Source organism: Heliangelus exortis, chromosome 30 (assembly GCF_036169615.1).
Source record: "Heliangelus exortis chromosome 30, bHelExo1.hap1, whole genome shotgun sequence".
NCBI classification, from domain to species: Eukaryota; Metazoa; Chordata; class Aves; order Apodiformes; family Trochilidae; genus Heliangelus; species Heliangelus exortis.
The window spans coordinates 26,508-52,832 of record NC_092451.1 but is presented as its reverse complement, the minus strand read 5'-3'; the positions used below and the strand labels follow the sequence as shown (position 1 = coordinate 52,832).

Below are 26,325 nucleotides of genomic sequence, written 5' to 3'. Positions count from 1 at the left end.
TTCCTAGTCTCCTCGATTCACACGAAAGGCAAACATTTGGAGTCTGACAAGTCAATCATCACTTTAGTTCCTTTACACGGCCTTCAGTTTTCCCAAGGAAATCTGTGGCAGCGCAAAGAAATGCCTGCAGGGGCAAAAAAATGCCGCTGCTTCTTCTATCAGGCCATGACCAGCACTCTTTCCTCACTGGAGCCCAGCTTCACTTCACTTACACCATCCCCAAACCCCACATTTCATCCTTCTCTTCTCCTGCTTTGCTCCAGCGAAAACGCCTGCCTTCCTGCTCCAACCTGATGAAAACTTCCAGGTAAAGAAGCAAAGCAGCTACAGCAAGGACTGGGCTCTGCTCAGAACCAAGGTCTCTGGTCCTGCAGTGTTTTCCCCCTTCCCTCCCCTGCCCCATAATGGCAACCTCACTTTCCCTCACTGAAAGCACATCTGAGGGCAAGATATAGTCAAGGTCTTCTTCCTCCACACTAGGGAATAACGGAGTTAGTCACCACTTTATTTCCTTTCCCGCCCAGTTGTTGCCTACCATTAGGCGTGGCGATCTGGTTCAGTCCATCAGCTTACAGACACCAATGTGGTGGATAGGCAAAATGGCGTTTATTCGCAGGTGATACAGACTTATATATCTTATGCTGACAGAGACATTCCTGACAGCAAAACCACCTCAGAAAGTAAGGACACAGATTTCTCTAGAAAGGACATCGACTTCTCGATTTTTCTCTAGGTCCTCTTCGATGGCAGCTTGTCGTAGAGAAAAGGCTCTCTGCTGGGTCACCAGGGAGGCCACTCCTGTGGCCGTAACGGCTACTCCCAGGCCGAGCAGTATCGCTATCGTTACAGCTGTCAACACCTCTCTTTTTTTGTAGACCGACGTCTGCTTTTTCCCAATAATAGTACATCTCCTCTTCTGGATGGTATAAGACCCTGCGAACAATCCAAATCTGCACACAAAAGTTAGTAGCGTAATTGAAAAGTTTAAGAAACACATGGGGGGTTACTCCCAGCTGATGGCAAATCCACATTACGGGCGCTGATGGAATTGCCCACTTATGGGATTTAGAAAACACAACAACTTCTGCACAGAAGGCACCGTCCCAGGTTGCCAGGGAGTTTTTACCAAAACAAACCCCTTGACCTCTGACTTGGTTCAGGGTAATACCTTTTCGCGGCGTGTTCCACCTGCATTGGGTTGGACTATATTCTGATGAAACCGTAAAAGAAGAGTTGAGGGAAATTCCCTCATAAATGGGAGGATTCTTATCATAGCATAACCAACAGGAATTCCTGAGATTCGAGTTGGAGTGATTCAGCTATTGAAAAGTGGCATCTAGAACGCTAAAAAATGGCTTGCCAGGCATCTGGTGGGGGTTCTCTCTTCGTTTTTTCGAGGGAATTATCTGCTTAGTTAACAGAGGACTGGTTGGAATGGGGATAGAGATTGGTAAACTGTCTTAGCCGCCTATCTTTTTTAATTACAATATTGGGACCAATCACTGCACTGTTCTTAATTTCTTGTTTTTTGATAAAGAACAGTCCCCCTCTATCTCCGCCATTCTCCCACTACCTAAAACCCCACGTTTTGCCGATTGTCCAGCCCAAGTCATTTTCCTTGGTTACGTTCAACAAAAGATATCTGCACCACTCTTTGCTTCTAAGTTTTGCCCATACCCCACGACTGGGACGCCGCTGCGGTTGAATTATGCATCTGGCGCAATTATGCGGCCCCCATTGTACCTTTAAGTATTTCTCTGGTCTTGCACCTGGTGCCCAGTCAGATGTTATGGTCTCACATCCCCAAGAGGCACAATAGTATTGATCAGGGGCATTACAGTAAGTTGTATATATATATTGTTTGCGAGGTATATTCCTTTGTAATTTTACTAACGATAGAAGCAGTAAAAATGTTATATTTTACAAAATAAGCCGCGAAATGTACCCGGGAAAAATGGGGGGGGAGGGGGGGCTACGTGACTAGGAATGTGTAGCCGCGTCTCAAGAAGCCCATCTATAGGGTGATGAAGAAGAACCTGGACCCTGAGCAGCAACGCGCACATGCGCAGAACCGCACGCGGCACCCGGATACGAGGGACTAGAAAACGAAAGGAGCCGAAGCCGTGGCGCCATCTTGGTCCAGCAAAAGACTCCCGAGCGCCCAGCGCTGTTTTTGCTTGTTGTCGCTTGCTAATAAATTCTAATTGGTTTTAATTGGCGTGTCCTGGACAATTTTTAGCACCCAATTTATAACAAGAGGCGTGAAAAGCGTGTGCCAAGCACGTGAGACGCGTGCACCAGGCATGTACCCAGCGCCTGAGATGTGTGTGAGAAGCTCGTGCCACGCATGTGAGATGCATGTGCCAACCGTGTGCCAGGCATGTGAGCTGCGTGTGCCAAGCACATGCCCAGTGTGCACCAGGCGTGTGCACGGCGTGTTCCAGGCGTGTGAGCTGCGTGTGCCCGGCTTTTGAGAAGGATGTGCCAAGCATGTACCTGTGTCCTAGTGTCGTCCAGGATAAAGGTGTGTAGCTCAACGTGAAGGTTCATGGGCATCAGGTTTCTCTAACCCAGCAGCATCGTCTTTGCACGGTTCAGCAGCCCATATAGGTTTATCTCTACGTTGCCAGTTGTTTTGCTTCCACTGCTTTAACCAACCCCATAAGGCATTTGCTACCATCCATGAGTCAGTATAGAGATAAAGTCTCGGCCACTTTTCTTGTTCAGCAATGTCCAAAGCCAATTGGATGGCTTTCACCTCTGCAAATTGACTTGATTCACCATCTCCTTCATCTGTTTTTGCAACGAGTCGTGTAGGATTCCATGCGGCAGCTTTCCACCTTTGATGGCCCCCTACCAGACAACAGGATCCATCAGTGAAAAGAGCATATTTTTTTCTCATTCTCTGGTAGCTGGTCACATGGTGGGGCTGCTTCAGCCCGTTTTACCACTTTTTCTGGTGGCATTCCAAAGTGCTTGCCTTCTGGCCAATGTGTTATTGCTTCTACAATTCCTGGATGATTGAGTCTTCCTATCCTAGCTCTCCGTGAGAGTAGAGCAACTCCACGTAGCATCAGTAGCATGATGAAGGGAAGATTCTCTACCTGAGTGCATAAAGCACAGTAGAGGTAATCGTGGCACCAGGAGGAGCTGTGCTTTAGTACCAATCACTTCTGAAGCAGCTCTAACTCCTTCGTATGTGGCCAGTATCTCTTTTTCAGTGGCTGTGTAGTTGGCTTCAGAGCCTGTGTAGTTTCGACCCCAAAATCCAAGAGGTCGGCCTCAAGTCTCTCCTGGAGCTTTCTGTCAGAGGCTCCATGTAGGACCATCACCTCCCTCTCCGGTGTAAAGCACATTTTTAATGTCTGGCCCTGTTCAAATTGGTCCAAGGGCCATTGCCTGCACAATCTCCTGTTTAATACCCTCAAAAGCAGCTTGTTGTTCTGAGCCCCATTTAAAGTCTTTCTTCTTCCGGGTATCCTTGTAGAGAGGTTTCACAATCTGATTATAAGCAGGAATATGCATCCTCCAGAAACCAACAGTTGCTAGAAAAACTGAGTTTTCTTTTTGGTAGTTGGTGGGGCCATAGCTGTTACTTTGTTAATCACGTCCATTGGGATGTGGTGATGTCCATCTTGCCACTTAAGGCCCAGAAACTGTATCTCTTGTGCAGGTCCCTTGACCTTGCTCCTTTTAATAGCAAAACCAGCCTCTTGAAGGATTTCAATTATCTTCTTACCTTTCTCGTAGACTTCCTTTGCTGTGTCACCCCACACAATGATGTCACCAATGTGCTGTAGATGTTCTGGAGCTCCACCCTTTTCCAAGTGATCATGGATCAGTCCATGGCAGATGGTAGGACTGTGTTTCCACCCCTGGGCAGTCAATTCCAAGTGTACTGGACACCTCTCCAGGTGAAAGCAAACTGTGCCCTGCATTCTGGTGCTATGGGAATAGCAAAAGATGCATTTCAATGGATTTATCTGAAAGGCCAATCAAAGCATGCAGCCACCCTGCATTCCCAGTCTTTACAGCTGCAGTACCAAAGGACCATTTGTACCCTTTTGTGTCCCTGAAGTCCCCTCCCTCGAGGCAGTCAATGCCAAGGATGCACGGAGCAGCTCGGTGACCCCTGAAGGGCATTTCCAGCTGTGAGGGTTCCCTGATTCTCCGATTCCTCAGGCATGTTCCAGCATCTGCCTGGGCTGCCGGGTGACAAGGGGACTGATGGAGACACTTTGAAAATACAAAACATGTCTCTCGAATCCGTATTTTTCCTGCTTTTTAAAAATACACCAAACATATTCTCAATTAACAGATCTTTACCCCAGAGTTAACGAGCTTCTGTTTTGTCTCATGCCTGACAGGCACCTAAAGATGGGATTGCGAAATCAGGCCGCCTCCTGGTACATGGTCCAGACAAAGATAATAAATTTAGCAAGGACTGAAAGATAACAATAAATAAAAGAGAAGTTCTTGGGATGGCAAAATCTGTGTGTCCTCTTTAGCAAGTCTGTGAAGAATGATAGAGAAAGAATAGTTTTTTTTTTTTTTCCTCCTTTTTTGTTTTCTCCTTTGTTTTTTGTTTCTCTTTTTTTGTTGTTGTTTTTTTGTTTTGTTTTTTGTTTGTTTTTGTTTTTGTTTCCCATTTGTCTTCCCTCAGACAAATTGTGATTTTTTTTTTCTTTCTATACTCAAAATGAAAACACCGTTTCAATCACATTAAATACCCGCAAAATTTTTGTACCCTAAAAGAAAAGCCCAAAGGAACATTTTTCTACCCCCCAAAAAAAGTTCAAACAGACTTTTTTCTACCCACAAAAAAAAAAAAAAAAAAAAAGGAAATTTTTCTACCCCAAAAAAACCCCCCAAGAATAACTTTGCTATACACCAAAAAAATACCCAAAGGATTTTTTTCCTATCACAGAAGAAAAAAAATTCATTAATATTTCAATTGTCCCCCCCCAAAAAAAGCCCAAAGGAATCCTTTATATTTTTATATTTTTCTATATCTTTATATTTTACATTTATATTTATTTTACATATATTTATTTATATTTATATTTTATAGATTCATATTTTTATATTTATATATTTATATATTTTTCTATCTATATTTTTTATTTACACATAAAATATATTTATGGATATTTTAATTTATGTTTTACATATTTATATTTTATATAATATATTTTTATAGTTATATTTCTTATTTATATTTTATATTTATATTATCTTCTCTCCTGAAATCTTATCCCACTGAAACAGAAATAAATAAATAGAATATATTCTTCTTATTAGATATATTGGATAATTATTATCCTTAAATAAACCAAGGATTTCTCATGATTTTATTTATTTTATTTTATTTGGTAATGAATTTGGTCTAAAGGGAACCCCGGGGACACCTGAGCCAAAAAAAAAAATCAGAGAAAATAGCAGATAATACAAAATAAGAGATAAATGTATGAATATGTAAATACATAAATAAAAAGATGTTAATATATATAAATATATGCATAAATATATGCATAAATATAAAAAATATATACAAGTGTATAAATGTATAAACATATAAATACATAAACGTATAAATATGTAAGTATATGAATACAAAAATATATACATTATTACATATTATTATATTTATTATATACACTTATATAAATACAAAAATATATACCTACATATACATACATATAATTACATATATTTCTATATACATATAAAAGCATATAAATATATAAACATATAAATACATAAATGTATCAATATGTAAAGGTATAAAAATATAAATATACAAACGTATAAATGTAGAAATACATAAACATATAAATATACGATCAGAAATCCCAAATTTTTACCAAAATTTTACCCAAAATTCCTTTTTTCCCCAAAATTCCCATTTTTCAACACCCGGGCCCCCTTTTCAACCGAAATCCACGAATTTTTACGCCAAAAGCCCCCTTTTCTGGGTCCTTTTTGCGGCTATTCGGTGCTTTTTGCCCGTTGGGCTCCGTTTTGGGGCATTTCAGGGCGATTCGGAGCGGATTTAGGGGGCATTTTTTCCGGTGTTTCTGGTACCGCCTGCCGGCTTCCGGTCTACGTTTCCCAGCAGCCTTTGCGCGCCGCCTACAACTCCCGTCGTGCTTCGCGCCCCGCCCGCTCCGCGGCACCGTCTCGCTTTCCATGACGTCACCGCGGCTGCGCCGGAAGCCGGAAAAAACGGAAAAAAGCGACAGCCAAAACCTTCCCAGTGTCTCCCAGTCCCTCCCAGCTCTCCCCTCCCCCCTCAGTGACGTCACTACCCCTCCCCTCTCCGCCGCCCTCCACATCCGGGGCCTTCCTCCACTCGGAAGTGGCGGGGTTCAAAACACGGATGTCGGAGGGGGGGGGAGGGGAAGAGCTGCCATGGGGCGCGAGACCCCCCCGGACCTGAGGGTACCGGGAGGGGAAACTGAGGCACGGGGGGGGGAACCAATTTGGGGATAACCTCAAAGTTTGGGGGGGTGACGACCCAATGGTGTGGGACCCATTTTGGGGGGACCTCGAGGGTGTGGGACTCAATTTTGGGGGGACCAAAAGTTTGGGAGGGGAAACTGAGGCAAGGGGGAATGGAGGGGGAGGAAGGGACCCATTTTAGAGAGGACCTGGGGTTCGGAACCACTTTGGGGGGGAACCCCGGGGGTGTGGGACCCATTTTGGGGAGTAACCCGAAGGTTCAGGAGGGGAAACAGGCACTGGGGAAACGGGGGACCCATCTTACCGGGGACCTGGGGGTCGGAACCACTTTGGGGGGGGACCCAAAAGTTCGGGACCCGATTTGGGGGGGACCACGGGGGTCGGAACGGATTTTGGGGGGGACCCAAAGGTTCGAGAGGGGAAACTGAGGCACGGGACCCGGGGGGTCGGAACCAGTTTGGGGCGGAGCCAAAAGTTTGAGGGGGGGGGGAAACTGAGTCCCAGGGTTGGGAGGGGGGGGTGGAACCCTGTGACCCGGGGTATTTGGGGGGGGAGTTGGGGGTCTCGCCCCCGTCCCCATCCCCCTCACGTGACCCTTTTTTTTTTGGGGGGGGGGGGAGGGGCGCGTGGTGGTGGTGACGGGGGGGGGCGGGTTTCCTGGGGACGCATTTGGTGCGGTCGCTGCTGGAGGAGGAACCGGAACTGAAGGAGCTGCGGGTGCTGGACCTGGAGGGACCCAAAGAGCTGCAACACCCGGGTGGGGAAAGGCGGAAGTGGGGCGGAAATGGAGATTGGGGGAAAAGAGGAGAAATTGGTTCGGAAATTGGTTCGGGAAGGGAAACTGAGGCACGGAGTGGGGAGGAAATGGGGAAACTGAGGCACGGGGGACGCGACTGTGTTTCCGAGGGGGCGTTGTGTCCCCTTTTTTGGGGTCCCCCTTAAGCCCCCCCCCCCCCCCCCCCCCCCCCCCGTGTCCCTTCCTCCCCAGACCCTCACGTGCGGTGGCTCCATGGGGACGTGGGGGACGCGGAGGCCGTGGGGCGGGCGCTGCGTGGGGCGGACGTCGTGTTCCACTGCGCAGGAAAAGTGGGGGAAGGGGACCCCCTCCGGGGACCTCGGGAGAGTGAATGTGCAGGGTGAGAGGAAGTGGGGGGGGGGGGAATGGGGTGGGGAGAGGAGGAAATTGGGGAAACGGGGAGATATGGGGAGGAACTGGGACGGAATGGGAGGAACTGAGGAGGAAATGGAGGAATGGGGCTAGGAGGGGCAGAAATAGGGTAGGAATGGGGTGGAATAGGGGAAATGGGGAGGAAGTAGGGGGGAAGTGGGAGGAAATGTGGGGAGGGGAGGGAATGGGGAGAAATGGAGAGGAAATGGGGTTGGGAGGGTAGGAATTGGGAGAAATTGGGAGGAAATTGATGAAAATGGGGAGGAAGTGGAGAGGAGTGGGAGAAAATAGGGGAAATGAGGAGGAAATGGGGTAAAATGGAGAGGAAGTGGGGGGGAAATGGGTTCCTCTGGGAGTCCCCATGTCCCCCTCCATGTCCCCCTCCCCCCAGGCACCCTCAATGTCCTCGCCAGGTGCCGCTCGGGGGGGGGGTCAAGGTCCTGATTTACACCAGTTCCATGGAGGTGGTGGGGCCAAACGCCTGTGGGCATCCCTTCCTTAGGTCCTGAACTGGGAGGGACTGGGAGGGAACTGGGAGGGGCTGAGTGGGAACTGGGACACCCTGAGACAGATTGGGAGTTACTGGGAGGGAACTGGGAAGGATTGGGGGCTACTGGGAGTGAACTGGGGGGGAACTGGGACACCCTGAGAGAGACTGGGAGCTACTGGAGGGGAACTGGGAGGGGCTGGGTGGCACCAGGAGGGTGCTAGGAGGAACTGGGAGGGAACTGGGACAGACTGGGAGTTACTGGGAGGGAACTGGGAGCAACTGGAGGGGAACTGGGAGGGACTGGGTGGCACCAGGAGGGTGCTGGGAGGGACTGGGAGAGAACTGGGACTGGGAGAGGGGCTGGGAGAGAACTCCCCCATTTGCCATTCCCACCCCTATGTGTTGTGGAATGTTAGGAAGGCTCGGAGAATGTTGGAGAATATTCCTGAATATTCTCGAAGAGGTAGGAGGTACGACCCCTTTGCTATGCCCAACCCCATGTTTGGGAGGCCAATTAGATCGGCCCATACTCCGGTGCTACCTGCACCAGGGATTCGCTGTGCTACAGGTAAACACACCGGGTGTCCAATAAAAAGTTATGTTGGTGGCTGGGGTGTGGTCACGGAAGCACTATATAAGCAAAAGTTGCTGCGCAATAAACCAGAAGTCCGTTTATCAACCATATTGGTTGCACGCATTTTCTTTGCCGCTCCCGCAACTGGCGCCCGAACCGTGCTACAGGCCCTGAGCAATCAGAAAGTCTGAAGAGCCTTGAAAAAGTCTGAAAAGTTTCGAAATCAACAGGCAAATCCTGCGGAAGACCGATTTTCACTAGGGACGCCTGGTGGAGGACCGAACCATCGATAGCACCAATCGCAGCTCGGCAGGTAAAACCGCTGAAATCAAAAAACTTGGCTGGGAACGGGGCTCCAAGAAAGCACCGAAAAAGCAACGTTTCGGATGGCAATAAATTCCTCTCGACGCAGGCGTAGAGAGGTGATTCGCAACTTAAAGAAAAATGAACGAGTTTGTTTGCTGCTGGGGAAGGGCTACCGGTTCTTAGTTGTAAAAAGTTGTAAAAAGCCCACAAAAGACTCGCACAAAAAGCCCATAAAAGGCTCGGATTAAGGCTGCACCAAAATAATAAAGGGATAGTTAAGCGCGCAGAAAATAGAGAACGAAGTAGCCCTAGACTTTTTATATTTCTATTTTATTCTAGACCTTTTTTATTAGTTTCTTATAGAAACGTGCCATAAAAGATGTGGATTTTACAAAAGATCCGGCGGCCGCACATATCAGTTTTTTACTGACCCTGCTAACTTATTTGATGAGAAAGAATAGAAAAGCTTAGGAGATATTTTGTGGTATAAGGTAATAGAAGAGGATAAGACAGCTCGTAAGTTAATGAAACCGTAGTATACAATGATTACTTGCTTGCACCGTTATCAGACAGAGAAGAAAATCGCCGCTGTAGCTTCGGCAACTTTAAAAGGGCAGCCGATTCCAGATTTGCATCAAATAGGAGTTGATTACGATCCCTGTCCCCCAACGGGAGACGAAATAGTTGTACAGCTTGCTCAAAATTTCCAGTGAAGTTCCGACGCAACTCGCTGCCCCCCCCCCCCCCCCCTCCCTCCCCCCCCTCCCCCTGATGTGGCCTGTGCCGGCCATCTTGAGCCATGTGGCTCGGGATGTGCGGACGGGACGGAAGTGACCACTTGCAGAGCCGGAAGCGGACTGAATCAGAGTCCGGAAACCCTATGTCCCGTGTCATCCGGCGAGGGTGGCTCCAGGGCTGGTCCCGACCTCCATTGGGCCCCGCCCTCGGCCCCACCCCTACGCCGTACATCATCCGACGGGGACGTTCCCGGCCCGCAGCACCCCTCCTCCTCCCTCCCCTCTCCCTCCTCCTCCCAGTCCTCCCTCCTCCCTCCTCCCTCCCCCCCTCCCCCTCCCCCCCCCCCCCCCCCCCCTCCCGCCGCAAGCAGACGCTTTTCAGAAATAAAAGCCTGCTGCACGGCACTACCGCACCTTAACAATTAATTGATCACAAATGCATGAGCAGGCCCTTAATAATAAAGATTATGATTTTTCCTCAGTTTTAGATACCCTGCCACAAGTTTTCCCAATCATATATACAAAAGCTAATCACGGAAATGTGGAGTTGCAGTATCACTCTTTAAATTAGAAATTGCTAACACAATTAAGAACTACCATAAATGAATGCGAGTTGCATGGTGAACTAGTTAAGTAAATGATAAGTTATATCTGGGGCTCAGGACTGTTGCTCCCAGAGGATATAAAAGGAATTATGAGAATGATCATGACTCAATCACCTTTACTGCTATGGCGAGCCCACTGGCAAACATGTCACAGATTCGTAAACATTTCTAGAGAACAAAATGACCCCCTGTATGGGATAATAATAAATCAATTTATGGTTGTGGACTATATGCTAATTTTGAGGCATAAGCAAGGTTAGGCCTACATATAATAAGAGAGTTTATGAGATTTGTGAGAGAAGCTATAATAAAGTTAGAACTACACCAGTTGTCCCATCTCATATGTCAATTAAGCAAGGCACAGATGAGCCATTCTCACAGTTGGTAGATAAACTCACTGATGCCATCAACCAGACTTGTGTACCAGATCAAATGAAAACTACATTGCTCCGTCAGTGTATCCTAGACAATAGCAATACTCCCACGAAAAATATAATTTCCTCCATGCCATCAGAAGCATCAATTGAGGAGATGCTGGAACAGTTATCTAGAGTACCAGTAGGGACTCAGGCAATGCTAATTGAGGCAATAAAAGATGTAGGGAAAGGTATGGTGCAAGCCCAGCAGCAAGCTCTTGTAGCCCAACAACAAGCCTTTTTAGCCCAACAGCAAGCACAACAGCAAGCTCTTGCAATCCATCAGCAGCAAGCTCTTGCAATCCAGCACCAAGCCTTAGCAGCCTTAGCCCCGTTACGTCCTGCCGACGCCAGACAGCCGCAACGATCAACAGACAAATGTTTTCGCTGGGGACACACTGGACATCTTCGAAGGCATTGTCACAAAGCCACAGTCTGGTGTCAATACTGTAATATGAACACTTATGCTACCGAAGTCTGCAGATACCAGGGAAATGGATCGAGGAGCGCGAGGAGCCATGGCACAAAGACCCCAACTGCGGCTCTAGTGTGGACCCTTTCAAACAACAGCAACCAGCCACTTCCACTCCCCTCCAGCAACCAGGCACTCCCACTCCCTCCCAGCAACCAACCGCTTCCACTCCCCTCCAGCAACCAGCCACTTCCACTCCCTTCCAACAATCAGCTACCCCCACCTACCTCCAGCAATCATCCACCTGCACTTCCTTTCAGCAACCAGCCATCCCTACCTCCCTTCGACAGCCAGTCAATTTCCACTTCCCTTCAACAACAACTCCAGCCACCCACCTCCCTCCAACCAGCAACCAGTGGAAGCCTCGGGCTGGACCTGGCAACTGCAGTAGATGTGACTCGCAGTGACATCAAGCGCCAAAAGATCCCTACGGGTATCACCGATCCAGTGAAATGTCAAGAAAAACCATGTGGACCCCTTTTATTAGGACAGTCGTCTGCTGGACTTAAGAGTTTGTTTGTCTTGCCAGGAGTAATAGACAGTGACTATACTAGAAAAATTTGTATCGTAGCTATGATTTGGACACCACCTATGGTAATTCTAAAAGGAACTCGAATTGCCCAGCTAGTCCTGACACGACAATTAACTGATGCAGCAGCCGTCTCTTCGATTCATCACCATCATGCCCACAAATGTACAGGCCCTTGTTGGTCGAGACATACTAAGCCAGATTGGAGCACGCCTGATCACGAGAGATCGTTTTTATTGGCAGTCACTCCTTGGGCTTTCCCGATCCCGTTGACATGGTTATCATCACAGCCAATATGGATCGAGCAGTGGCCGCTGAAGCGAGAAAGCCTCAGACAAGCACACATCTTAGTACAAGAACAGCTAAAGCAAGGGCACATACAACCATCAACTAGCCCTTGGAATACTCCAACCTTCATAATTAAAAAGAAGTCTGACAGGTACCGTTTACTACATGATTTACGTGCAGTTAATTCCCAGATGGAAGCAATGGGAGCTTTTCAGCCCAGAACGCCTAACCCCGCGATGCTTCCAGAGCGTTGGCATCTACTTATAGTAGACCTAAAAGACTGCTTCTTCATCATACACATACACCCACAAGACACAAAGCAATTTGCATTTACACTCCCAGCCCTTAACAGAGAAGCCCCTGCTTCACGATTTGAGTGCGCAGTGCTCCCACAGGGCATGGAAAACAGCCCAACTTTGTGTCAATTGTTTGTAGATGCAGCATTATTGCCAGTACAGCAAGCATGGCCAGATGCCTTAATTTATCATTACATGGATGACATCCTAATAGCACAACAAGACCCATTTACCGAGCAGCAGGAACATTTTTTAACACAACAGCTAAGTCACCAGGGATTCCAAATAGCACCTGAAAAGATACAACGTACGCCACCATGGAAGTACCTAGAATGGCATATTACTGAGTCACAAGTTAGACCTCAAAAAGCTGCTCTCTATTTGACTCTTAATACCTTACATGATGTACAACGATTCCTAGGTGATGTTCAATGGTTACGCCCTGTGATCGGTATAACAAACGATCATCTAGAACCGTTACGACCACTTCTTAAAGGCACCGATCCTGCCTCCCCTGTTACTCTTTCGGCAGCTCAACAACAGGCCATAACTGAAATTGGCCTGACAATATCTCAGCACTCCGTGGATCGCCATGATGTAAATTTACCCATAGACTTAACCATCCTTACGGGTAAACAACATTTACTCGGAGCTCTCACGCAGTCCAAAAAGAAAAAGGGGGAGACTAGGTCTGCTGATATCCGTGTCTTAGAATGGATCTTTGGACCACTACAGCCAAAAACTACAATCCAAACAAAGATTGAGGTATTGGCCCTTCTAATTTGTAAAGGCCGAACCCGTATTACACAAATTACTGGAGATGAACCTAGCACAATTTATCTTCCAATGAAGCAAGGAGAGTTGGACTGGTATTTGCAGCACTCTCCAGACCTACAGTCAAGTCTCCTAGAAGCACCACAAGCCATTGATCTCTCTCCGTTGCGATCTACTGTGTTAAAGTGGATGTCCCTGCATGAATGGATTCCTGTTCCAAAACGATCTGAGGAACCCCTTCAAAATGCACTAGCGGTTTTTACCAATGCAGGAAAACGTTCACAACCAGCCGCAGTGACTTGGCAAGATAAGGAGCAATGGTGCCATGAACTCCTGTCCTCACAAGAGGACGATACCCTACAGACTCTAGAGTTGGCAGCCATTGTTTACGCCTTTTCACGTTGGTTGAATGTGCACCTTAATGTTGTTTCAGACTCCCTTTATGCTGTGGGAGTTGTACAGCGAATTGAGGACGCATATCTCAAAGACATCGCAAACTGGCGATTAAATGACTTATTTTGTCAGCTGCGGACTGCCATACAACAGAGAGATCAACCTTATGCTATCATTCATATTCAGAGTCGCCAATGGTCTGACGGCCTAGGAGAAGGCAATGCCCGAACAGACAGATTGTTTTCGCTATCTGTACCCATGGACGAATTTACTAAGGCAAGGAATGCGCATGCTACCTTTCACCAGAACGCCAGAGGACTCCTATCATCACTTCCAGATTTCCATGGATGAGGCCAGAGGCATTGTAAAAGCCTGCCCACAGTGTAACCAAAAGGGACTTGGTCTCGGCCTCAGAGTTAATCCCCGAGATCTTGGTCCAAATGAAAGATGGCAAGTGGATGTCACTCATGTACCAGAATTTGGAAGGCTTAAACATGTTCATGTTACTATTGATACTTATAGTCATTTTATCTGGGCTACAGCTCAGTCTGGTGAGAAAGCGTTGCTAGTGATGCGACATCTCATCCTTTGTTTCGCTGTCATGGGTGTGTCAGAGTAGATAAAGACTGATAGTAAACCGGCATATACTAGCGACAAGTTAGCTCGATTTTTTCAACAGTGGGGAATCAGGCACATTACAGGCACTCCCCACTCGCCAACAGGTCAAGTTATAGTAGAGAGGGCAAATCAAACATTAAAAGACTACCTGACGAAATTCACAGATTTACAAGACCCACAGGAGCGATTATTCAAAGACTCTATTTGTCTTGAATTATCTGTGCATATTCGGGGACCAAAAGATAGCCCAACAAGCTGACTCTTCAGAAGCCCCTACAGTGACCTACAGAGACCCCACCACGGGTGTATGGCAAAGACCAGCAGAGGTTATATATTCAGGCAAAAGTCACGTGTGTTTCCACCCTTACAGGTACCTTGTAGGTTCCCAGCAAGTGGACTCAGCCAGCACCTGCTCCGCCAAATTTGAAAGCATAAGTTCAAGAGCAGAGACAGCCGTATTAAGTGCTCAACATGTTCAAAGATAGAAACTGCCGTGTTGACTTCATCATAGGTTTCATTGTCATTTTAAACTTTGTTTTGCCTTCATGAACTTCGACCCTTGACAGAATGTCTGGGTTACCCTTGTGCGTCAGCTTAACACCACTTCCTTTTGTGCCAGTCTATGACACCAACCAACCAACCAACCAACCAACCCACCAAAAAAAAAACAAAAAAAAAAACAAAAAACAAAAAAAAACCCACCCCAAGAAAAACCCCACCCCAATCGCCTTCTGTTACATATTTGGTTGGTGTACCAGCCTCTGAAGAGACGTGGCCAATGTTTCAAGCACTAATGAACCACACACAAGTGCAATTTCACACCGAGAGTCTATGTTCCACCAAGGCCAGTCTAGTTGCGTGCTTAAGTGACTACGACACTTGGGTTAGTGGTCTGCCCGCTGGGCCCAATCCCCAAGAATTGTGCCTTATAGACTCTCTAAATGCCACTTGTTGTCTCTGAATGAGTAGCTTGTCCACTGATTGCACAGAAGTCATGAGGAGACAATGCGTTACTACCAATGTTTTCCCAATGGGCAATTTCAGCCAGTGGTGCAACTACACCCTCCGTGGTGCTACTAACCCATCGCCTGGGACACAGCTGCCTAGGAAATTACCATCAGGGTACTTTTTAATTTGCGGAGATTGGGCATGGTTAGGTATACCATCCCGTCCCGTTGGAGGGCCTTGCACCGTTGGTCAACTGAGCTTAGCTATGCCTCACGCACACCCGAACAGTACCCATTGTGTGCGGTGGAAGCGAGGCCTGGCCCAAATACTAGCGCAGGGATGTGATGATGATGTTAACCTTTGGTCCAAATGACAGGTGATTGTTATTTCTATTTTTTGCCTGGAGCAGCTGCCGCTCGTGCACATCGGAACCGGAAGAAGTTGAGTTGTTGGGTGGTAAAGTATGCTAGTGATACCAGTAAGGTATTATCTGAATTAGCTGATGATTTATCTTCTGTACAACATGCAGTATTAGAAAATAGAACTGCTATTGATTTTTGTTTTTAGCTCATGGCCATGGTTATGAAGATTTTGATGGTATGTGTGGTATGAACTTGAGTGATCACTCTAAATTGATACATAAGTAGATACAACAGTTAGTAGAACATACTCAAAATATCAAGCAAGATGTAGTATTTTTCGGTATAGATGAATTAGTCAATTGGTTTGGCCTCACCAGATGGCCTCAAGGTTTATATAAGATTGGTTTACTTGCACTTTGTATTATATTGATAATTGTAATGTGTTTTAGTTGTATGTAAGTAATACTTAAGAAGTTATTTGCCAAAGCTGTTAATATTATGAAAAAGATAAAGGTTTTGTTGAAGAATGGTTTGAGGTACAAGGACATGGACCTCTATTAAGTACTAAAAGGTTGTGAATAGTTACATAAAAAGTATATTAAGAAGTTACAAGATCAATCAAAAAGAAAAAGAGAAAAAGAAAAAGAGAAATGAAAAAGGACATAGTACATAGTAAGATTAATACATACTGCTTTTCTAAAAAAAAAAAAAAAAAAAAAAAAAAAAACAAAAAAAACCAAAAAACTTCGCCCGTTGTGAGTGTGGTGGTTGAATGTTGCAATCTTAAATTTAACACAATTCGGCAACTATGAAGGACCTAGGACTCCGTTATGCTATGAGCCGGTTGGACCTGGAGACGCTTATAGGGGCCCCCCGACTACATTTCGTCGGATAAGTCTCTCCTATCCTTCTTTTGGCTCTCTGCATTAGTGGACGCCAGACCTTCCTAATATTGAACAGAGCTCTGTTAAAGAGTGTGTGAGTATGAATGATTGTATGAAACAGAGACATGTCATTAATGCGAAGTCGATTCTTACTTGATGAAGACAACGAAATCTGTTTGATAACTTGTTAACCAATTTGTTTGATTCATTAATTGAGTGGTTTGAATAGTTTTTAGATTATTTCAAAAGGGCATTATAACATTGAATGTATCAATCTATTTGATTCATTAATTAAGTGGTTTGAGTAGTTTCTAGATTGTTTTAAAAAGGCACTATATTACTGAATGTATTCTTAAGTTTTGCACGTTTTTGTTATTTGCACTGTATTTGTTTGAAAATTAGCACTGCAAAATTTTAAACCAAACATGGGCTTGTGCAAAAAGAAAAGGGGGGAAATGTTGTGGAATGTTAGGAAGGCTCGGAGAATGTTGGAGAATATTCCTGAATATTCTCGAAGAGGTAGGAGGTACGACCCCTTTGCTATGCCCAACCCCATGTTTGGGAGGCCAATTAGATCGGCCCATACTCCGGTGCTACCTGCACCAGGGATTCGCTGTGCTACAGGTAAACACACCGGGTGTCCAATAAAAAGTTATGTTGGTGGCTGGGGTGTGGTCACGGAAGCACTATATAAGCAAAAGTTGCTGCGCAATAAACCAGAAGTCCGTTTATCAACCATATTGGTTGCACGCATTTTCTTTGCCGCTCCCGCACCTATGGGCGCAGCAAAGCCCAAGCGGAAAGGAGGGTGCTGGAGGGGAATGGGATGGAGGTGGGGGAGGGGCAAGGGGGGACCCCCAAGTGTGGGGTGGGGGTTGGGGGTCCCCTGGGTGCTCACCCCCCTCCCCCCCCCCCCGTGTCCTCCGTTGTTCCCATTGTCCCCATTCTGGAGGGAGAGAGGGGGAGGGGAGTGGGAGATGTGGAGGCTGGGGGTCCCCTGGGTGCTCACCCCCCCCCCTCGTGTCCCCATTGCCCCCCCCCCCATTGTCCCCATCCTGGGGGGGGGCGGGAAGGGGGGGGGGCTGGGGGTGGGACCCACGACTGGGGGGAGAGGGGAACCCCCCCTTCAGGACCCCCAAGTGGGAGGGGGTGTTCCCCCTGAGTGTTCACTCCCCCACTCCCCCCCATGTCCCCCATTGCCCCCCAAGTGTGGGGGTCCCCAGGTGCCCCCCCCATTGCCCTCCGGGTTTGGGGGGGGTCCCTGGGTGTTCACCCTCCCCCCTCTGTTGTCCCCTAGGTTTTTTGGGGGGGGTCCCTGGTGTCCTTGTCCCTGCGCCCCACAGGGACCTGTGGGGAGGGGGATCCCCTCCTGGCCTGGATCTACTGGGAGGGCAAAGCCCGGGGGTGGCTGCCCCACACCCTGCCCCCCAACACGGAGCACGGACGGGTGTATGTGGGTGAGACCCCAAAAACCCCCATAGTGACCCCAAAATGCCATGGACTGACCCCAAAACCCCCCCCAAACCCCAGAGTACCGCCAAAACCTCCTGGAGTGACCCAAAACCCCCATAGTGTCCCCAAAACTCCCTGGACTGACCCCAAAACCCCCCCAAAACCCCATGGAGTGACTCTAAAACCCCCCAGAACCTCATGGAAGGACCCCAAAACCCCCATAGTGACCCCAAAATACCCCCAAAACCTCGTGGAGTGACCCCCAAACCCTCCTGGACTGATGCCAAAACCCCCTGAACCATAGAGTGACCCCAAAACCCACAGTGACCCCAGACAGTAGTGCCCAGTTCACCCCAGCTCCCTCCCAGTACCTCCCAGTCAACTCCAGTGCCCTCCTGCTATATCCCAGACAGCCTCCAACCATTCCCCCACCCCACATCTGCCCCATAGATCACCCCATTTCCTCTCAATTTCCTCCCCTTCCTACCCCATTTCCCCCCCTCCCAACTTTCCATTTTCCCCCCTTTCCTCCTCTTTTTTCCCCATTTCCTCCCTTTTCTAACTTGTATTTTCCCCATTTCCTCTACTTCCTAACCCATTTCCTCCCCTCCCAACCCCATTTTTTGCCATTTCTTCCCCATTTCCTCCCCATTTCACCCCATTTTCCCCATTTTCCTCTATTTCCTCCCTCTTCCTCCCATTCCTCACCATTTCTTCTCCATTTTCTCCCATTTCTCCCAACCCCATTTCCTCCCCATTTCCTGCCCATTTTCCCCCGTTTCCTCCCCTCACAAACCCATTTTTTACCATTTCCTCCCCATTTCCCCCTCACTTCCCCAGGAAACGTCTCCTGGCTCCACCTCCTTGCCGCCTGTTCTGCTCTGTCCCGCCCGGAGCTGCTGGGGGGGAAATTTTTTTTCTGTTCCAATTTTTCCCCTTTCCTCCCTTACGACATTTTCAACTTCCAGCTCCTGGGGCTGCCCCCGGGGGGGTCACTTCCTGCCCCGTTTCCTCCTCCTCCTCTGGGCCCACCTCAACTCCTTCCTCGCCCGTTTCCTCCCCCACTACTGCCCCCTCCTCACCCCCCGCACCTTGGCCCTCGCTTCCTCCTCCTTCACTGTCCGCAGCTCCAAGGCCCAAAGGCTCCTGGGATGTTGGCCCCGGTATTCCTGGGAAGAGGCCCGGGAAAGAACCCAGAAGTGAAGCCAGAGTTTGGATTGAGGGAAACACCCTGGAAATACCCCAGGAATACCCAGGAACACCCAGAAACCCCACAGAAATACCCGGGGAAAAAATGGAAATACCCAGAAATACCCCCTGAAACTCCAAGAAATACCCGGAAATACCCCGGAAGTATGCGGAAACACCTCAGAAATACCCAGAAACACCTGGAAATATGCAGAAATATATGGAAATACACTGAAAAACCCTGGAAATACACGGAAATATCACAGAAATGCGTGGAGACATCCTGGAAACATCCAGAAATACATGGAAATATCCAGGAAACACCAGGAAACAGCCCGGAATTACCCAAGAATACTTGGAAACACCCAAAAATACCTGGAAACACCCCAGCAATACACAGAAACAGGTGAGAAACACACAGGAAAACCCTGGGATCGGGGGAATCCGGATTGGGGGGGAGACGGAGGTTTGGGTAATCAAGGAGGTGATTCGGATCAGGAGTTGGGTATAATTCGGATTGAAGATGGATTCAAGACTGAATTTTGGCTTCTTCACCAATTAAAGTGTTGATTCGGATCAGGGTTTGGCTGTAATCTGGATCCAAAATGGATTCCAGATTGGGATTTGATTCCCACACCAATAAAAGAGTTGATTCAGATTGGGATTTTGTTCAAATCCGGATCAAAGATGGGATCTGGGTGGGGATTTTGTCTTTTACACCAATTAAAGAGTTGATTCAGGTTGGGATTTGGGATAATCCAGATCCAAATGGATTCCAGACCCAATTTTGGCTTCTTGATTTGATTCACACAGGGATTTGGGTCCAATCCAGATTAAAGATGGATTCCAGACTACGATCTGACTTCCACACCCAATCCAGATCCAGAATGGGGCCCAGAGCAGAATTTGTTTCCAGTCCAGATCCAGAATGGAATCCAGACCAGGATTCTGTTCCAGTCTGGATCCAGAATGGGATCTGACCATGATCCAGTTCTGATAGGGATCCAGAATGGGATCCACAGCTCAATTTGGTTCCAATCCAGATCCACAATAGGAATCTGACCAGGGTTTAGACCACAATCCACTTCCAATTCAGATTAAAAATGGGATCCAGGCCAGGATTTTGGTCCAATCTGCATCCAGAATAGGAATCAGATCAGAATCCAGACCAGAATTCAGTTCCAATCTGGATCCCGATCACAATTGGGTTCCAATCTCAATCCACAGCAGGAGTCAGAGCAGGATCTAGACCAGGATTCAGTTCCAATCCGGATCCAGAATGGAATCCAAGCCAGGATTAGGGTCCAATCCATATCCACAATAGGAGTCAAACCTGGATTTGGACCACAATCCAGTTCCAAACTGGATTTCAAGTGGGATCCAGACAGGGATTCAGTTCCAATCCGGATCCAGAATGGGGCCCAGATTCCAATTTGGTTCCAATCCAGATCCAGCCCAGGATTCCATCCTTATCCCAATTCCAACTGTAATCCAGCCCGGAATTCCATTCCACTCCAGATCCTTTTTCCCCAGTGGGCGTGGCAGTGAGCGTGTCCCTGCTCTGACCCCGCCCCTCCCCCCCTTTCCACACCCCACCCCCCCTTTGGCCCCGCCCATTTTCCCAGGGGAGGACGTGTGGCACCGGAGGTACCCATGGAGGGGGGGGGGGGGGGAATTTCCCCAATTCCCTTTTTTTTGGGGTGGGGTCCCCAGACCCCCGGGTCCCCGCCCTTACCCCTCTCTTTTCTTCCCCCCCCCCTCCAAGATGGCGCTGGAGCTGTTGGAGCCGCTCAGGAGGGGCCTCCCCCTGGGCTCTTCCCCTTGGTATTTCCTCCTTGCCATTCGCCTCCTTGCCCTCAGCCTGGCCCGGGGGGCGTGGCTGGGACCCCCTGGTGACCTGGTCTGCGATTGGGCCACCCCCAATCCCCCCTTGCCCCCCCCCACCCCTGAGCGTCGCCGCCTCTGCCTCGCCCTCTGCTCCGCCCAGGTCTCCCCCCCCATTATGGCTGCCCTGGGGGTCTCCTCCTTGCTCCTTGCCCTCCTCCCCATCACCCTCCACCACCTCCTCCGCCTCCACCCCTCCCCCCACAACACGTCTGACGGCGACACCCGGGGCTCCAACATGGCTGACGAGCATGACGTGGGCTCCTCCACTGGCAACATGGCCACCAGGTATCATCATGTGGCTGCTGGGCACCCTGACATCACCAGCATGGCTGCCGACAACAACATGGCCACCGGGAGTTTCAACATGGCTGCCAGGCACCACAACATGGCTGCTGGGCCTTCCAAGATGGCCACCGGGCACCCCAACATGGCTGCTGGGCAGCCCAACATGGCCGCCAGGGGCTTCAACATGGCCGCCAACAGCACTAACATGGCCGCCGAGGTCTCCATGACCAACAAGACAGCCACCAGTCCTTCCAAGATGGCTGCCGAGGCCACCAAGATGGCTTCAGGGGCTTCCAAGAGGGCACCCGGCCCCGCTCTCATCATCCCCCTCACCCAATCAAGAGGCGCCTCCAAGATGGCGGCAGGCTGGCGTGCGTGGCTGTGGGCGGGGTCAGCTGCCATCTTGGCGCTGGGGGAGGGGGCGGTGCTTTGGACTTTGATTGGCCACTGGGGCCCCTGGGGCACCCCCATTGGCTGTGGGGTTCCCCCTGCCCCCGCCCCCCCCTGCCCCCCATTGGCCTGTGCTGACCCCACCCCCCAAGCCAAGATGGCGGCCGCAGTGGGCGTGGCCGCCTCTGCTGCCGCCTCATTAGCTGCCGCCCTTGGGGAGGTGGTGCGGGCGGCCATATTGGCACGGCAGCCATCTTGAAAAGGGCAGGGTGAGGGGGGGAATGGGGTGGCCATCTTGGATTTTTGGGGGTTAATGGGGCCGGGGAGGTTGGTTAGTTAACCCACTGGTTGGTTAGTTGTTTAGTGGGTGGTCAGCTGGGCACCTGGTGGGTTGGTTAGTTGTCTGGTTAGTTGGTTGGGTGGTTGGTTACCTGGTTAGGTAATTGCTTAGGTGGTTGGTTAGCTGGTTACTGGCCAGCTAGCCAGCTGGTGAGGTGGTTACCTGCTTGGTTAGTTGGTCAGCTGGGGGGTTGGTTAGGCAGGAGATGGGTTGGGATGGGGGCAGGATGACTAGTTAGCTGCTGGTTGTTGAGCTGGTTAGTTGCTGAGCTGGTTAGTTGACTGGCTGGTTGGTTGGTTAGTTGGCTAAAAGGTTGGGTTGTGAGCTGGATGACTGGTTAGCTGGTTATCAGCTGGTTAGTTAGTTGTCAGCTGGTTAGTGCTGGGCCACCATCTCCAATAGCGCCCAGTCTGCTCCCTGTCTCTCCCAGTTCCCTCCCAATCCACCCCCAGTAGGTCCCAGTTCATCCCAGCTCCCTCCCAGGTTTTCCCAGTCCCTCCAAGTTCACTCCCAGTAGCCCCCAATCCTTCCCCGTTCCCTCCCAGTAACTCCCAGTATGGCTCAGTGTGTCCCAGTTCACTCCTGGGAACTAATCCCCTCCCAGTGCCACCTAGTAGGTCCCAGTCCCTCCCAGTAACTCCCAGTATGGCTCAGTGTGTCCCAGTTCACTCCTAATCCCCTCCCAGTGCCACCTAGTAGCTCCCAGTCCCTCCTAAGTAACTCAGTCTTCCCCAGTTCCCCTCCAGTAGCTCCCAGTCCACTCCAGTGCTCTCTTGGCATATCCCAGTCTGCCCCAGTTCATTTCCAGTCCCCTCTCAGTGCCCCCCAGCAGCTCCCAGTATACCCCAGTGCATCCTGCCTCACTCCCAGTAGCTCCCTGTGCCCTTCCTGTCCACCCCCAGTTCACCCCAGTCCCTCCCAGCAGCTCCCAGTATGTTCCACCGCATCCCAGTAGCTCCCAGTGGCTTCTCAGAGCCTTCCAGTAGCTCCCAGTTCCTTCCTAGAACATCCTACTCCATACCAGTCCGCCCCCAGTCCCCTTCCAGTAGCTTACAATCCCTTCCAATTCCCTCCCAGTCCACCCCAGTGCGCCCTGAGTACATCCCACTGCATCCTAGTAGCTCCCAGGTCCCTCCCAGTACATCCCACTGCACTCCAGTCCACCCCCAATGCCTCCCAGTCCCTCCCAATATATCCCAGTATGTCCCGGTCCCCTCCCAGTAGCTCCCAGAGCCTCACACTTCCAGCAGCTTCCAGTTCACTCCAGTGCCCTCCCAGAATATCCCACTGTATCCCAGTCCACCCCCAGTAGCTCCCAGCCCCCTCTTAATATCCCAGTATGTCCCAGTTCAGCCCTAGTAGCTCCCAGTCCACTCCCAGTTCCCTCCCATCCCCCTTCCAAGTACATCTCACTGTATCCCAGTCCACCCCCAGCAGCTCCCAGTTCACCTCAGTTCCCTCCTAGTGCCTCCCAGTCTCTAGGGGGGGTCTCTAGGGGGCGGGGCTGCACCCCCTTCAGGCTGCTGCGTAACATATCCCAGTGTCTCCCAGTTCATCCCAGTAGCCCTGTACTGGGGGGACACAAATCAAAACATTTTCACCACCAAGAAGCTCCTGTGAGGAAAATAACCCCCAAAGCCACTGAAAAACCTGCGGAAAACTATAAAAAAAGACAAAAAATGAAGAAAGTATAAATTAGTCTTTATTTAATTAAATTCGATGGGTTTAAAGTATTTTTAAGCGGTTTTCAAGCGTTTTGAGCGAAGGGTGGGGAAGCGGGCACGTTGGGGGGGGTGACAAGAAAGCGGCAAGACTGAGATAAAAAAATCCCCCGATTTCACTCAAACGCCCCCAAAACCGTTTTAAAATGATGGAAATTATCTCAAAACTTTAAAAATATTTAAAAAAAATGAAATTATGAGGAAAAACGACATCAAAACCTTTAATCCAACGCCGTCTTCGCCTGAGGCGGCTGAACCGGGATCCTTTAATCCCCCCGGGGACCGCAAAAATAACCCCAAAAAACCCTGGGAATCCCCCCGAAAAAAAAACCCCAAAAAAACCCTCGAGGACCACAAAACGAACCCCGGGGTTCGGAAAAATTCCCCGGGGGACCCCAAAAATCGCCCGCGGTCCCTGCACGGCGCCGCAAACTCCCGGGAGGTTCCCGCCCGACGCCCTCTGAGGCCTCCGCTCCCCCCCTGGGGTGAAGGAGAAGCCTCCGAGTTCCCCCCTTTATCGCCCCCCGGCTCGGCAATCGCGATATCGCGGGGATATCGCGGGGATATCGCGGGGATATCGCGGGGATATCGCGGGGATATCGCGGGGATACCGCGATAACGCCACTCCCCCCGCCGGTTACCACTGCCATCCGATCGCTCCATCGTCCCAGTGCGGACTGAGGCGCTGGAGGGGCGGTGCTGCCCCGCCCTCCGCCGGCCAAGCCCCGCCCTCTGCCGCTTCCCATTAGCCACTGCGCGGGGAAGGGGCGTGGTCCGGGCCCGCCGACCAATACGAGGGCTCAGAAGAAGGGGGCGAGGCTGACGTGGAGGGCGGGACTTTTATAAAGGGATGAGGGGCCCATCCGTGGGGAGATCGGGGCTCCACGAATTGGGGGCTGTGGTCGTAAAGTGGCGGCCGGAAGTGAAGGGGCCGGGGGGGCTGGGGGGGGACGGCGACGGTCGGATTGATGACGCAATCGCAAAGACCCAGCGAGCGCCGCCGTTTTTGGGGCCTTTATTCAAAAAATCAGAGGGGGTGGGGTGGGGAGGTGAAATGTCCCCGAAATGTCCCAAAAAAAGGCGCGGTCAAAGGTCACTTGTGGCCTCGCGGAGGGGGCAGAGGGCAAAAGGGGAGGGAGAGGCCCCCGGGGGGAGGGTTGGGGGTCCCAGGAGAAATCGGGGGGGATCCCAGAAGGGGTTTGGGGGGGGGGGCCTCGGGAATTTGGAGAGGGGTCTGTGGGGGGCCCTGGGGGGTTGGGAAGGGGGCTGGAGGGGGCTTGGGGGTCCCGGGGGGGGTCTGGGTAATTTGGGGAGGGGTTTGAGGGGGTTGCGTGGGGAGTTCCCCAATTTTGGGGGCGGGGCTGCACCCCCTTCAGGCTGCCGCATAACAGGGTTCGGCTCTACACCCTCTTCCCTCTCCCCAGTGCTGGAGGCACTGGAAGCCAATCAGGAGTGGGAGAGCCATGCACGAGTGGGAGAGCCACGTCATGTTGCAGGTGGCCACTGGGGGAGGGGATGACTAAGGATACGCCCCCCATGCAGGCCACGCCCACAACCCACCAAGCTACACCCCCTCCCCCAGAATCCATCACTCCTTTTTGATAGACCCCTATGGGACTTAAAGTGCCCCTAAGCCCAGCCCACAACCCCCCAGACCACTCCCACCACGCATAGACCACGCCCACAAGCCGTCAAATCAGGCTCCTTTGTCGCTAAGCCACGCCGCCTCTCCACCCCCAGGTTCCTTCATTCTACCCCTTTGGGTACCCTGCTTAGGGCGGGCCCCTAAGCCCCGCCCACTCCCAGACCACGCCCACAAGACCAGAGCCACGCCCATACCATAGACGCTCCCAGATCATGCCTCCAGTTTAAGCCACGCCCCCTCCCTTTTCCCTTCTTTTTCCATCGACTCCAAGGGGTGTTAAGGAGCCCCAATCCCCACCCACTCCCCGAGTCCACGCCTCTTCCATAAGTCCCACCCACCCTAAACCACGCCCAGTCCAATCCACATCCATAGCCTGTAGACCACGCCCCCTTCCCTAAGCCACGCCCCCTCCGTCCCTTTCCCATTGACCTCTATGAAGGTCAAGGAGCCCCAAGCACTGCCCCCTCCCCAAGCCACGCCCACTCTAAAGCCACGCCCGTATTCATCAGGACATGCCCCCTCCCTCTTTTTCCTATTGACTCTTATGGGGGGGTAAGGAGATCCAAGCCCCGCTCACTCCCAAGCCCCACCACCTTCCCTTAGCCCCGCTCCAATTAAAGCCTTTAATTGCCTTAATTACCATCATTAGCATTTTAATGAGCCGTTAATTACCCCGCGCCCGCTTAATGGACCCTGCAGGAAGTGCCCACCCCCCCTCCCAGGTATTAGTTAATTAACCCCGGGGCCTTCATTACCAGACATGAATATTAATGAGTCTCCGTGCATGTTAATGAGCTTATAATTATGCAAATGAGGGTTAATTACCGTAGCCCGTCCCCTGCATGAAGTATTTGAGGGCCTCAATCAGGTGTGTGGGCTGGGAGCAAAGGGTTATGTGACTGATGCATGACCTCTGTGTGACCCCACTGTTGCCCGTAGTCAAGACAAAACCAACAGAGTCAGTTTATGCGGTGCTTTATTCGGGGCCCGGGAAACCTGAAGACTAGCGTCCCAAGTCAGGATTCCGCCAACCCTCGTTTTTGGTTCAGCTTTTATACTCTTTTACAATGAGGTCTATGTACGGAACTTCAGTTA

At 50.2% G+C, this 26,325-nt stretch overlaps 2 protein-coding genes across 3 annotated transcripts; both read left to right on the top strand.

Annotated features, from left to right (window-relative positions):
* The first annotated feature begins 7,087 nt into the window (after nucleotides 1-7,087).
* On the top strand, nucleotides 7,088-19,620 carry LOC139788803 (uncharacterized). 2 transcript variants are annotated; one of them, XR_011722942.1, is made up of 5 exons: nucleotides 7,088-7,219; nucleotides 7,451-7,598; nucleotides 8,022-8,132; nucleotides 17,620-17,779; nucleotides 18,615-19,620. XR_011722942.1 is itself a non-coding variant. In XM_071729031.1 (3 exons), the coding sequence occupies exons 1-3, from the start codon at nucleotides 17,149-17,151 to the stop codon at nucleotides 19,370-19,372; spliced, it is 924 nt and encodes a 307-aa protein (XP_071585132.1). In that variant the 5' UTR covers nucleotides 17,102-17,148; the 3' UTR covers nucleotides 19,373-19,620. The 2 variants fall into 2 exon arrangements, 1 of the variants encoding a protein (XP_071585132.1); XM_071729031.1 differs by lacking the exons at nucleotides 7,088-7,219; nucleotides 7,451-7,598; nucleotides 8,022-8,132 and adding an exon at nucleotides 17,102-17,154.
* Nucleotides 19,621-20,364: 744 nt separating this feature from the next.
* LOC139788802 (uncharacterized) lies at nucleotides 20,365-23,046 on the top strand. Its single transcript, XM_071729030.1, has 2 exons — nucleotides 20,365-22,347; nucleotides 22,499-23,046. Exon 1 carries the CDS (start codon nucleotides 20,377-20,379, stop codon nucleotides 21,781-21,783), a length of 1,407 nt encoding a protein of 468 aa, XP_071585131.1. The 5' UTR covers nucleotides 20,365-20,376; the 3' UTR covers nucleotides 21,784-22,347; nucleotides 22,499-23,046.
* Nucleotides 23,047-26,325: the final 3,279 nt, after the last annotated feature.